Here is a 13,126-nt window from a genome sequence, read left to right as displayed (position 1 = left end):
AGCTAAAGGGCTAATCGTTAATAATTGGAAACAATCAAACCCTCCTTGTATCTCAGCCTATGTATCACGCGCCGGGTAATCGGGTATATGACCCGATCCCCGGCTTACTTACCTGTTCCTGCCGTTCAGTCCGTCCGGGCTGGACGCCGCCATCTTTCTGTCAATCTCTCTCTCTCTATCCCTTTTGGTTGGAGTTTTGGCTCCAAAGTTTAAAAGGCACTTCCTCCCTATACTCTGTGCCTGATCTTCATGTACCTTCCATGGATGGGTTCCTGGCTCCTAGTCTACTCTCGTTCCAAGAGTTGACTACCTGCTGACCGCTGTATCGTGGCTCCTGCTGATTGCTGTATAGAAATCCTGCCGCCACTCTCGTAGTAAAACAGTTGTCCGCAGAGCTGACACTCTACAGCATCTCCTCGTGTTCAGTGTAATCCGCTAGCTATATCCTGCTATATTTCATCATCACTCGTGACTCCTGCTGATTGCTGTATAGAAATCCTGCCGCCACTCTCGTGGTAAAACAGTTGTCTGCAGAGCTGACACTCTACAGCATCTCCTCGTGTTCTGCATATCCGCTAGCTATATCCTGCTATATTTCTTCATAACTCATGACTCCTGCTGATTGCTGTATAGAAATTCTGCCGCTACTCTCGTGGTAAAACAGTTGTCCGCAGAGCTGACACTCTACAGCATCTCCTCGTGCCCACTGGCTATATTCCGCTATACATCATCATTCGTGAGTAACCTACTACTTCTGTGGCTTATCTCTCTCCTACCTCAACTGATTACTCCCAGTGAGGGCCGCGACTCCCAGTGAGGGGGTGCAGCTAAGTCCAAACCGCCTTGCAGCTGGTCCCTGTCGAATACCTCTCCCTTGTTAGACTCCGCGCCTTGCTGGGAGTTATATTAGTTCCTGGCTGGTTATCCGCTCCTTGCCACTCCTGTCGCAGAATTGTGACGTGTAACCGTGACACTATGTATGGATGGAACATTACATGCATGGAAAAAATAACATTCCTTCTACAGGATAAACTACACAAATATGATGAAATATGATGAGATTTGAGGCCCATGTTTTTTTTACACAAAGAAGTTCTTGGGTTAAGTCTTTCTAGAGTAATCTCTACCACGCCGACCTAACTACAAAACCCTCCCATCACAACATCAGAATCTGTCTCCCCTCTTCAAGATCCCTTGCTGAGCAGAACCAAAACCTCCATCACAGTAACTAAGGAATGATCTTCTATTTTGAGTCTAACCCAGAGAATGTTGTGTATTATTTAATCAAAGTTATAAGTTATACAGTCACATGTATTGTAACTCCGAACTTTTGCCCTTTCTATAACCCCCCCTTCCTTTCCCCTTCATCTGGTTACTACTATAAATCTCACCTAAAATAACTTGAATATGATACAGTTTTGTACTATAACAATTTTTTTTTAGATATTTTGTTTGTACCATTTCTTAAATAAAAATGTCATTTAAAAAGCTAATATGTCTCTTGAAACGCCAGGAAAACATCAAAATTAAATAAGGAGGGAACTTTTTGACCCAAAATCTGTGTACATCTAAGTGCACTATTAACACAAGTGCTGATTAACCTTTCTACATACATGTTACGTTGACAAGGTAAATAAACTCCTGGGTACTTGGCTTCCTGTAGATGTGGTTTTATTTGCTTTTATTCTTCAGAACCAATATTGTGGTTTCAAAAAGCCCAATTTCTCCCTGCTTTCTATTGATAATGCAGAAACATATGATAGAAGAAAATAGAAAATCAATTCCCGTACATTGGATTGGGGTGTCCCATGGAAGCACCGGCTTTTAAGTGTCTACTGTTGCCCTTTTCTTTATTATGCTGCTGGGCCATGCACACAAACCAGCAGGAAAACCTCGTCATGACTCATGGCACAAATCCCGGTTTGTACTCATTGATAAATTATACCCTGATGTCTCTAGTGCTGGAAGCCAGGGACATAAATCCTGTTCACTGCTCTATGTGTGTGTTTAAGCTTACAGCGGTGTGTAGCAAGATATTTTGTGTGGGATTTCCCTGTGGAAATCATTTAATAGAATATTTTACTTATTTTTGTATCCATATTTTCAATTGCTTTTTATTTTTTAAGTTATTATATTCGGTTATGCACCATATAGTAGATTGATTAACATTTGTTTACTTCTCTTTTTTTAAAAACTTTAAACAATTATTAATTGCAGTTCCTCTTATATGAAAACATTTTTGTAACATTCACAAATATATCTGTAGACCTGTCTATGTTCACAACAGAGATTATTACTTTAAGTACATATTAGGCAATCGTATTCCTAGAAATTTCTGTGCAACTTAACTTTATAGTCAGTGACTTTGTATGTTAGAACTTTGTGATCCATTTTGGTGCTTGATGTACACTTACTTGGGGTGCCAAGATGTAGTGTGGTACCCCCCATTCTCTGTATCTCTATCTCTTTAGCTCTGACTGGGGTACCCAAATACACGGATACTTAGCACAGATAACCAGTGAAGTGCAACAAGTAGGGTAGAGTATTAGTGCAGTGCAAATTTTGTAAGACATGTTGGGCACTGGACTATCTTAGTTCAAACAATAACTAATTTTATATACACACCTCTTACGTCTGCTACTTTGTTACAGCAATCTCAGTGTAGACAGGTTACATACCAGTAGCTTTGCTGGGCCCAGTAGGGCTATGGGCTATGGGTTTGAATAAGTGAGGATGTTGCCTATAGCAACCAATCAGACCCTAGTTATCATTTATTTAGTATATTCTACAAAATGACAGCTAGAATCTGATTGGTTGCTATAGGCAACATCTCTACTTTTTCAAACCCGCAGCTTAATACATATATCCCTATGACTCACAGATCTCCAGCATAAAATGTCCCCAATATCCAGGTACTCTCCAGAGCTTCTCCTCTCAGTGCAGTTGCTCCTGGCTTCCTAATATCATACCAGTATACAGGGACTTTTCTTTATCATAGTAGCCATACTGCCTTAATGCAGAGACAGCCCCCCGACCCTCACGGTATGGGGTAAATTTACAAGTTGACTTATTATGTCTCAGCCCTCAGTATGGCTGCGCAGCCCTAATGCAGCAAACCTTCCCCCCCCTCACTGTATGGGAGCTCTTTCCAAGGGGGCCTTTGAAACATCACCCACACTCAGAGTTTTGAACTCTCTTCACATGGGTTCTTCTTCCCCCTGTAATATACAATGTGCTCATCGTTGCTCTTTGCCACACACCCACTCCTTTGTTGCTTTATTTAGTGGGACTTTTACCTCCTTACTGGTATGCCTCTGTTTGTGGGAACCCCTGGAGGTTGGGATCCCCCTAGTGCTCTTGTGGGGCTAAAATAATAAAAATTGCTGCCACTCTGTTTTATAGCGACCCCCCTTTTTTAGGATATGGAGCTGACTTGTTGAGGCTCTCCCCCCTCCCCTTTTTATTCAATATAAATTGGTCCTGAGGAAGTGAAGATGACGAAATGCGTCGAGAACACTTTGATCTACCCTGGATATCTTCTATACATCCTGTGTGGGACCCTATTTCTGGCCAAAGTTGGGATTCCACCCCAGGACATCATTGCTGTAGAGGATTACAGATAAGCTGTCATTAATTGTTTTAAATGTACGGATTTGATTGTTTTAAATCTTTTTTATTAAAGTATATTGTTTTTTACTGCCAGTTTCCTCATCTATTTTAAATCGAAGAGTATATTTGGTACTCGGACTGATATAAAGATTATATTTAAAGTATTTTTCAAGGACGTATTACACCATTATTTTCTATATTTGTGGAGCTTTATAATTTCCATTATGGATACAGCCACATATTGATCCGAAAGTTGGAAAATAAATCCTCGTCTCCTGAAATTCACTTTGTGAGTAAGATAAGCGGAATTTTTATTATCCTTTGATACACAGTGACTTGTTAGAATAAAACGTTCATGAATATTGTATTACATAATACACTGTATTTGGCACTTCTGTTTTTAGTTTTATAAACTGGCCCTCATTGCTACCTGTCATACACCCGCTTCCCGGAATGCTGGGGGGAACTGGGACATCCTCTCCTCCTGTTCCAGGTCCCTGGCAAGATGGCACCTCTCTTCTCAGAAGCGGGAAACCAGAGGCTTAAATAGGCTTTATTGCTGTGCAAGTCTGTGGTCAATCTGGGCATGCGTACTTTTACCTAAGCTGTACATAGTAAATAGGGTTCCCCATGCTTTGGGTTTTGACGGATCAAAAGCTTTCCGCCTATTAATAAATAGATGCCAAAATATTTTAAAATATTTTGCATCAGAGCCATGGCAGGAAGTGCTGAATCGGTAGATCCACAAAGTATTAGAATGCCGCATGTAGCCTAACTGTGGCATATGAATACAGGTGCCTGACTATTTTGTTTAAGTTTTCCTTTAGGGTTTCTGCTAAAAAATGGTAAAATTACCAAGTAAAGAGTTTGTATAAAATAACTAGTTCATGTAATGGCTCACAATGGCATCACACTGCCTGCTACATGCATTGTAATGTAATATTTTATAGCACAATACATTACTGTCATTAAATATGCAACACGTTTAGTCCACACCTAATGTGATGTTCCTTGTGACAACTAAGAGATGCTAAAATATTAATAGAATTATTTCCACCATCAGTGAGCCATGTATTATCATGGGGGCTCCCCGCTAGAGGAGGTGAATATATTTAGCAGTATGGACACATTTTTGCTGAATTTGTGTGGATTCTATTCTGTAATCTCCTTTATAACAGTTTATAATCTTTATTGTTTTATGTGTTCATATTTAAGAAGTAACACACAACTCTACACCAACTTACTTGGAGTACTTTGATTTACTCTTTATCCTGAATGTACGGTACATTTGATCATTTTTATTCAGATTCGGATTACTATTCGGGCAGCTTAGACTTTTGCTTATAAAATGGCTAAATAATTGTGTGCAACATGGAAAAACAGTCAGTATTTAACTTATGTGCAAAACAGAATACTAATTTACACCCCTTGCATTGTACCATGGTTTTGCCCAGGAGACTTAAATAAGAAGTTTATTAAGTTAAGATCCTTAATGAATCAGGCCCTAGTACTTTAATGTAATATAACTAATGCTAAATATTCAGTGTACCAAGTACCTCTTTAATTAAATTTCCACTTCATGAATGCTTGAGCTGCTTAAAATGATTACAATATGTTTGCCAGTTTTTACACTTTTTTATGTACATGTTAAATATGAGTTTGAACATTATTTTATATTTTAGAAATCAAGATTGTCAGATTGTGAAAATTAAATTCCTGGGGAAAATATGTAGAATTTATCTATGTCACTTTTTAAACCACAATTGGGCATCATCAAATAAGCGGAAACATCTAAGGAGGTTCACTGTGCAAAAGCGTAAACTTCACATCAAAAGTCCAAACCCATAACACTTTTATGGAATAAAACATTTCCGTTTTTCTGCTAAAAGCTTCATTTATGGCCCAAATAAATTATAAGATTGAGAGGACATTGTGTCTTTATTACATGTGCCACTTGTGTGTGCTTGAAAATTTATTTACATGGATCAAAGTGCACCTGGAAATATACTTCTTCACCGAAGTAGAACTGGATATGTCCAGTTAAAAGATATCGCCAATTAAGACATACCTTGTTTGTGGACCTCCCCACCGCGAGGGGTGGTCCATAGGGGAAGTACTGGGGCTGTAACAAAGCGATTAATATCATCACGCCCCTGTTCCCCGCTGTGCAGTGATGCTATCACGGTGTGGCATGCCAGGGGCGGGGCCATGAAGATGCAAATTGCCCCATGAAGACCCTGCCCTCCTTGCAAGTGGGTGGTCTACTCTCCTGGGAGTTCATGAGAATTCCTCGAAATTTGGGAGTCTCCCAGCTGTTCCTGAAGAGTAGACAAGTATGAAATAAAATCTTCAATTGATTTTAATAGCTTTACTAACAGGCTCTGCTATAGCAATTGTTGTAGATAATACATCAGTTAGAAGTTGTGGAGCCTTAAAGGAACTGAACAAGTCCATTAACAATTACATAATTAGAAATTAATCAGAGTACTTCAATAAATAACTCTGATAACAGCAGTAAGGCTGTTTGGTAGTTCTGTGTGCCTCAATGTGCACAACTGCACCTAGAGTTCTGCCAAAGCACAAAGGTATACAGAGCTTTGACCCAACCAATGGGTGGAGCTACTGTACCAAATATTCTTAAGTCTCATACCAATTGGCGTTAATTCTATGCTATAGTAGCGTTTCAGTTTTTGGAACACATCTTCTTCTATCCACTTGGTTTTACTGTGGGTAAAGACATTGTAGAAACCTAGAGGAAGTTTCAAATGCCAGCAGTAATGCCAGTAACAAATGCATGTCAATCATATTTGCATTTGACATGCATTTTTACTAGTATTTTAACTAGTGTTAAAATATGCTAATGCACTGCAAGCCTTAGAATGTTCAGGTGGTGAGCAGCAGTTATTAATGTTGGCAGCAGCAAGCTGCAACGCTCTCTTGAATGAGAGCTTGTATGGGAATCGGAAAGCTGCAGCACCCTTCATTTTATCAATGAAGCAGTGACTGCCGTGTAACCTTTGCTTGTCCATATTACACAGGGGCTGTTGTGTAATCAGTAAATAATTGATTATTTAAAAAGCAGTGGCTAGCAAATGAGAGAGAGAAAGAATAACCAGGATTTTACTCTAGACCTTTTTCTTGCATTTCGTTATTGACCTCCTAGGTACATGTTTTAGAGAGTACAGTAGTCCAAACAAATTGAACAATACAAGATACTTAGAATTATTACATCCTGCATAGAGAACAAGAGGAGTACTGTACACTTACTTATAGAACCAGACCAAATACTGAGAATTACATCCAGCATACAGAACAAGAGACCTAGTACTGTACAGCTGTCCTTAAATATAGAGCCAGACCAATTACTGAGAATTACATCCAGCATACAGAACAAGAGACCTAGTACAGTACAGCTGTCCTTCTATATAGAACCAGACTAAATGCTGAGAATTACATCCAGCATACAGAACAAGAGACCTAGTACAGGACAGCTGTCCTTACATATAGAACCAGGCCAAATACTGAGAATTACATCCAGCATACAGAACAAGAGACCTAGTACAGGACAGCTGTCCTTCCATATAGAACCAGACTAAATGCTGAGAATTACATCCAGCATACAGAACAAGAGACCTAGTACAGAACAGCTGTCCTTACATATAGAACCAGGCCAAATACTGAGAATTACATCCAGCATACAGAACAAGAGACCTAGTACAGGACAGCTGTCCTTACATATAGAACCAGACCAAATAATGAGAATTACATCCAGCATACAGAACAAGAGACCTAGTACTGTAGAGCTGTCCTCACATATAGAATCAGACCAAATACTGAGAATTACATCCAGCATACATAACAAGAGACCTAGTACTGTACAGATGTCCTTACATATAGAACCAGTTCAATTACTGAGAATTACATACAGCATACAGAACAAGAGACCTAGTACTGTACAGATGTCCTCACATATAGAATCAGACCAAATACTGAGAATTACATCCAGCATACATAACAAGAGACCTAGTACTGTACAGCTGTCCTTACATATAGAACCAGACCAAATACTGAGAATTACATCTAGCATACAGAACAAGAGACCTAGTACTGTACAGCTGTCCTTAAATATAGAACCCGACCAAATACTGAGAATTACATCCAGCATACAAAACACAAGAGATAATACTGTACCACTGTCCTTACATATAGATTAAGACCACATACACTCTTCTCCCTCTACACCTCCTCCCTTGGTGACCTCATCCGCTCCTTTGGCCTCCAGTTCCACCTCTAGGCTGATGTACAAATCTATCTTTCATCCCCTGACCTCTCCCCTTCCCTTATGTCTTGTGTCTACTGCTGTCTCATGGCCATCTCATCTTGGATTCCATAGTTGGCCAAAACAGCAATGTCATACCTTACTGGTTAAAGAGTAGACCTACAAGCTGCCGTGGAAACAGAGACCTATTCAGAAACTGAGGGTCCCATACAATTATATACCTTATGCCCATATACCTTTTGTTATTACCCTTATGCCCATATACATTTTGTTATTACCCTCCTAGCCTCTTCTTAAAACTACAGTGGTAGATGCCATCTTTCTTTTTGAACTGTTGCAAACCTGTGGCTATTCTACTAGTTTGCATAGAATGTCATTATGTAGGCATTGCCATATTGCTAGCTTTTGATGCTGTATTGAATTAGAAAATGATCATTGCTAGGTTAATATAATATATATTATAATATTATTCATAAGTAAAAATAACAACTGGAAATCTCAAATGACATTGTAGTCAGATCAGAGAGTAGGAAATCAGTTTTGTCCAATAAAGGATTTATGGGGTTCTCATTTGCTGCAAGAGCTTTTAAGGGCTAATTGCAACCTATTAGACATTTGCATTTACTGTAGTGACTTGCTCAAAATTTGCTTTGAATAGGTACCGTGGCTCATGAATAAATATATCCAGGGAGGTGAGCCCCCCTGCGATATCAAAACACTGTAGCTTGTAGAGCATAGGGTCAGATTCAACTAGCTGAGAGGTGCTGACGGACATCTCCTTGTTGTCCAGCTTTGCACCTTGCCAGCTAATACCGTACTAAATTTTCCACTCATTTTCCCTTGCATGTCTATGGGACGTGAGGGAAAATGAGCGAAGATTTTAGTAAGGTATAATGTATGTTTCTCCGCAGACTGTCCCAGCGACACATTGGAACATCTCGGGGCCAGTTGAATTCCCCCATAGAGATGCAGAAGTTTTTGTTTTATTTAGTATACATACTTTTTATAAGCAGAAAGAAGAACTTCTACAAATGGATCAACTCTTAAGTGGCAAATTTGTAAACTCCCACAGTTTGAAAAGTGGCTAGCTGCTCTGATGCTGTAGTTCCATTCAAAAGGTTATTTTACAAGGGATTTCCCCATCATGCTTGCAGATCTCGCTGATTAAAGTGACATTTGGAAACTGGTAAGTGGACTGGGAGAAGCTGTTTACGTTAGTTTGGCTCCCAGGTCTTCAAACAAGAGATCAGTGTCTAAGTTCGGACAATCAGAAATTCCACACATCATCGATGTGCTGAGAGAACTGAAATACAATCTCAAGAGAGTTCTAAAGTATGCACTGTTTCGCCGGCTCAGACACAAGGTGGAGGACTTTGAGTCAGTCGGTAGCAGATGGAACCAATAACGTATACAGGAAAGTATTGGGTAGCGCGGTTGTACTTTGGCACACCTCCGGAGACCACTCCACTTAAACAGCCCATAATATTTTGATACATATGTTGTTCTTTTTTATTTAACCTACAAGATGTTCTACTCTTCTAAAGACAAATTATGTTCAAGGGGGTTTATAGCAAATTGATTTACCTGTCTGATCTTGTCTATTGCTCTGATGTTACTAATAAATGCACTGTGAATTAAAGTAGACACTCAGGTTAATGTTTGTGTGTTCCCTTCAAACAATGACTGTAGTTGACCATTGCTTGTGAAAAGGCGTTCCCTTTAAGCATACAACAGAGACCCCAGTTATGTGTTACAGTCAATCAAGTACTTGCTGAGACATTTTAGGTTACAAATGTTTTCATAATGTGTTCTTTGCTTTTATTTTTGTTCTGTTAATAACATGTAGTTTTAATTGCTTTTGTCTTTCCAGAGACCACTACACAATAGGAGTAGTTAGGTCTAGTTGCTGATAAATGCTTATTTAGTAACATTGTGCCAATTAAGTGAATATGTTGTGAACTATGACAGCCAATCAGACCGGTAGTAGTCATGTTATCGATGATCCATATTCTGACACAGTACATTCCTGCAAAATAATTCAGATGTCAATAATGACGATAATAACCAAACGCAGACTTAGCATAAAAAAGACTCAGTAAATCATAGACACTCCTTCAATGTATTGATTGAAGTAAAAGTCGGCACTTGCATTTTTACGTCAGTGATCATGGGGACAGTGATATTTCTGAATTTAAAGCGGCGATGCCACCAGTCGCCGCATTTACAATTTAATTTAAGGGTTAGATTTAGGGATAGGGTTAGGATTAGAGTTAGGGTTAGGGATAAGGGGCCTGATTCATTAAGGATCTTAACTTAAGAAAACTTCTTATTTAAGTCCCCTGGACAAAACCATGTTACAATGCAAGGGGTGCAAATTAGTATTCTGTTATGCACATAAGTTAAATACTGACTGTTTTTTCATGTAGCACACAAATACTTGATAGCTTATTTGTACACTGAAATTTAAAGTTGATATTTGTGTGCTACATGAAAAAACAGTCAGTATTTAACTTATGTGCAAAACAGAAAACTAATTTGCACCCCTTGCATTGTACAATGGTTTTGTCCAGGAAACTTAAATAAGAAGTTTCTTAAGTTAAGATCCTTAATGAATCAGGCTCGGGTTAGGATTAGATTTAGGGTTAGGGTTAGAATTACAATTAGAATAAAAGCTTTTACATTATACACGCGGCGAATGGTGGATTTAAATTCAGAAATATCACTGTCCCCATTATGACTGACGTAAAATGCAAGTGCCAGCTTTTACTTCAATCGGAATACATTGCAGGAGTGTCGGTGATTTACTGAGTCTTTTTATGTCTGCATTTGCTTATTATCGCCATTATTCAAATCGGAATTATTTTGTAGGTATGTGCTGTGTTGGAATCTTCAGCATCGTTAACACGTACCCCCACCCAATCAGACTTTCATAAATAAAATCAATATTTGGATGTTTTGGGTAACAAATGTATGATGTTTGTGTTACATGATATTAAATAGACTTTGTAAAGTGTATTTTTCTTCAGCATCATGCTTTTCTGAATGAAAGCTTACATGAGATATATAAAAAGGGTTTATGTATTTTTCTTGACTACCTGAAACCTCAAAAGTTTATATTCAGATTTATGCTACATTTGGTTTGAGGAAAAGGAGAATATATATGTGCATAGTGGATAATGCACCATCCTCTATTCTGGTTGTGTTAGGAAGAAGTGTAAATGAACACTACCGTACCTTCAGGGTAATTATATTAATAAACAATGCAGTACAATTAGATACGACAATTCATGGGCTTTCAATTTTAAAGGTTTTACCAGAACAATGCTAAGGCAAGAAATGTGTAAGATTTACTTTACTGTTTTGGCATCAAATAAAAAAAAAAAACAAGGGCTAATAAACTGATGAAACATTTATTGCATGGATGCCCCAATTTTCTATTTAAAAAAAAATGGAGCCCATGGATATTGTAGACTGTTTGTACGGGAATTTGGTTGACCTAAACCAAATTGTAACACAGTTTTTAGGGTTCCACTTACCAATAAATGGAGCTGAAAGGGATTGAAATCAGGTAGAAATATGCAGTTGGTCGCTGACCGCTATTTGTGCGCAGTTACAAGCTCACTGCAGTAGTCCTATCAGTTCCAGTCATTCTCCTGGACGACTTGTCCATCAAGTTTGGCCACCCACACGGGGAACATCTGGATCTTAAACTGGGTTGCTATTGGTGAGCAGTAACCAGAGAAAATTTGGGAGAGATTTTATGATCCATGCCACTAAAATTGCAGATCAGACAGTGAAATTTTGTTTTTTTTTAGTTCCCAATTGTGCATCAATAGTAGAATATTTTAGCTGCTTTCTAAATAAATATAAATATTATTTCCTTTTTTTACCTGCTACTCATACGGACACTATCAATTGAGTGTTTAAACGGCTGTTTTCTGTTTCTAGTTTAGTAATTGAAAAACATTTAATTTCACCAACAGGACATCTGGAATTGCTGTATTATTATCACTAAGACGTAGCCTGCTACCTTGGCAATGGTGAACATTCATAATTGATGATGCTCCCAGCATTAATTCATGCATTGGCTGTAACACAAGACAGTGACTGCTGCAGACTCGTGTACCTGTAGACTCCCGGATACATTCTAACAGATTAGCTCAGCCTAGTTTTTGTAGCTGCCATTTGTTTTATGAGCCGTTAATCAAATTAAAGTATGAATCGCCAAGCTTACTTCTATCGCGTTCCTCCACAGGAGCTGCACAGACGGAATCAACTTCAGTCCGAGTCGGCCAAGACCAAAGCTCTGCAGACCGTCATCGAGATGAAGGTAATTTTCTAAAACCGACCATTTGCCCTACATACAGTGCTGTGTATTAAGTGATCACATGTCCTACATACATTGCTGTATATTAAGTGATCACATCTTATATACCCTGCTGTATATTAAGTGATCACATCTTATATACCTTGCTGTATATTAAGTGATCACATCTTATATACCTTGCTGTATATTAAGTGATCACATCTTATATACCTTACTGTATATTAAGTGATCACATCTTATATACCTTACTGTATATTAAGTGATCACATCTTATATACCTTACTGTATATTAAGTGATCACATCTTATATACCTTGCTGTATATCAAGTGATCACATCTTATATACCTTACTGTATATTAAGTGATCACATCTTATATACCTTGCTGTATAATTTAAGTCATCACATGTCCTACATACCCTGCTGTATATTAAGTGATCACGAGCCTTACATACCCTCCTGCTGTATTTTAACTGATCACATCTTACATACGCTGTTGTAGATTAACTGATCACATCTTATAGATCCTACTGTATATTAAGTGATCACATGTCCTACATACCCTGCTCTGTAATAAGTGATCACATGTCCTTCATACCTTGCTCTATAATAAATGATCACATGTCCTACATACCCTGCTCTATAATAAATGATCACATGTCCTACATACCCTGCTCTATAATAAATGATCACATGTCCTACATACCTTGCTCTATAATAAATGATCATATGTCCTACATACCCTGCTCTATAATAAATGATCACATGTCCTACATACCCTGCTCTATAAGAAGTGATCACATGTCCTACATACCCTGCTCTATAAGAAGTGATCACATGTCCTACATACCCTGCTCTATAAGAAGTGATCACATGTCCTACATACCCTGCTCTATAAGAAGTGATCACATG

At 38.4% G+C, this 13,126-nt stretch overlaps 1 protein-coding gene across 3 annotated transcripts in view; it reads left to right on the top strand.

The window, feature by feature from the left end:
* The window catches only part of ERC2 (ELKS/RAB6-interacting/CAST family member 2), an 804,554-nt gene that overhangs the window by 128,715 nt on the left and 662,713 nt on the right, over positions 1–13,126 (top strand). For all 3 annotated transcript variants that reach the window (XM_075183253.1, XM_075183252.1, XM_075183254.1), the window contains one exon: positions 12,144–12,218. In XM_075183253.1, coding sequence (XP_075039354.1) covers positions 12,144–12,218 — 75 coding nt within the window. The remainder of the gene's footprint in view (positions 1–12,143; positions 12,219–13,126) is intronic.

The sequence above is a fragment of the Mixophyes fleayi genome, chromosome 8 (genome assembly GCF_038048845.1).
Source record: "Mixophyes fleayi isolate aMixFle1 chromosome 8, aMixFle1.hap1, whole genome shotgun sequence".
Taxonomy (NCBI): domain Eukaryota; kingdom Metazoa; phylum Chordata; class Amphibia; order Anura; family Limnodynastidae; genus Mixophyes; species Mixophyes fleayi.
The sequence above is the reverse complement of the archived record's forward strand: the minus strand, read 5'-3'. Positions and strand labels throughout refer to the sequence as shown.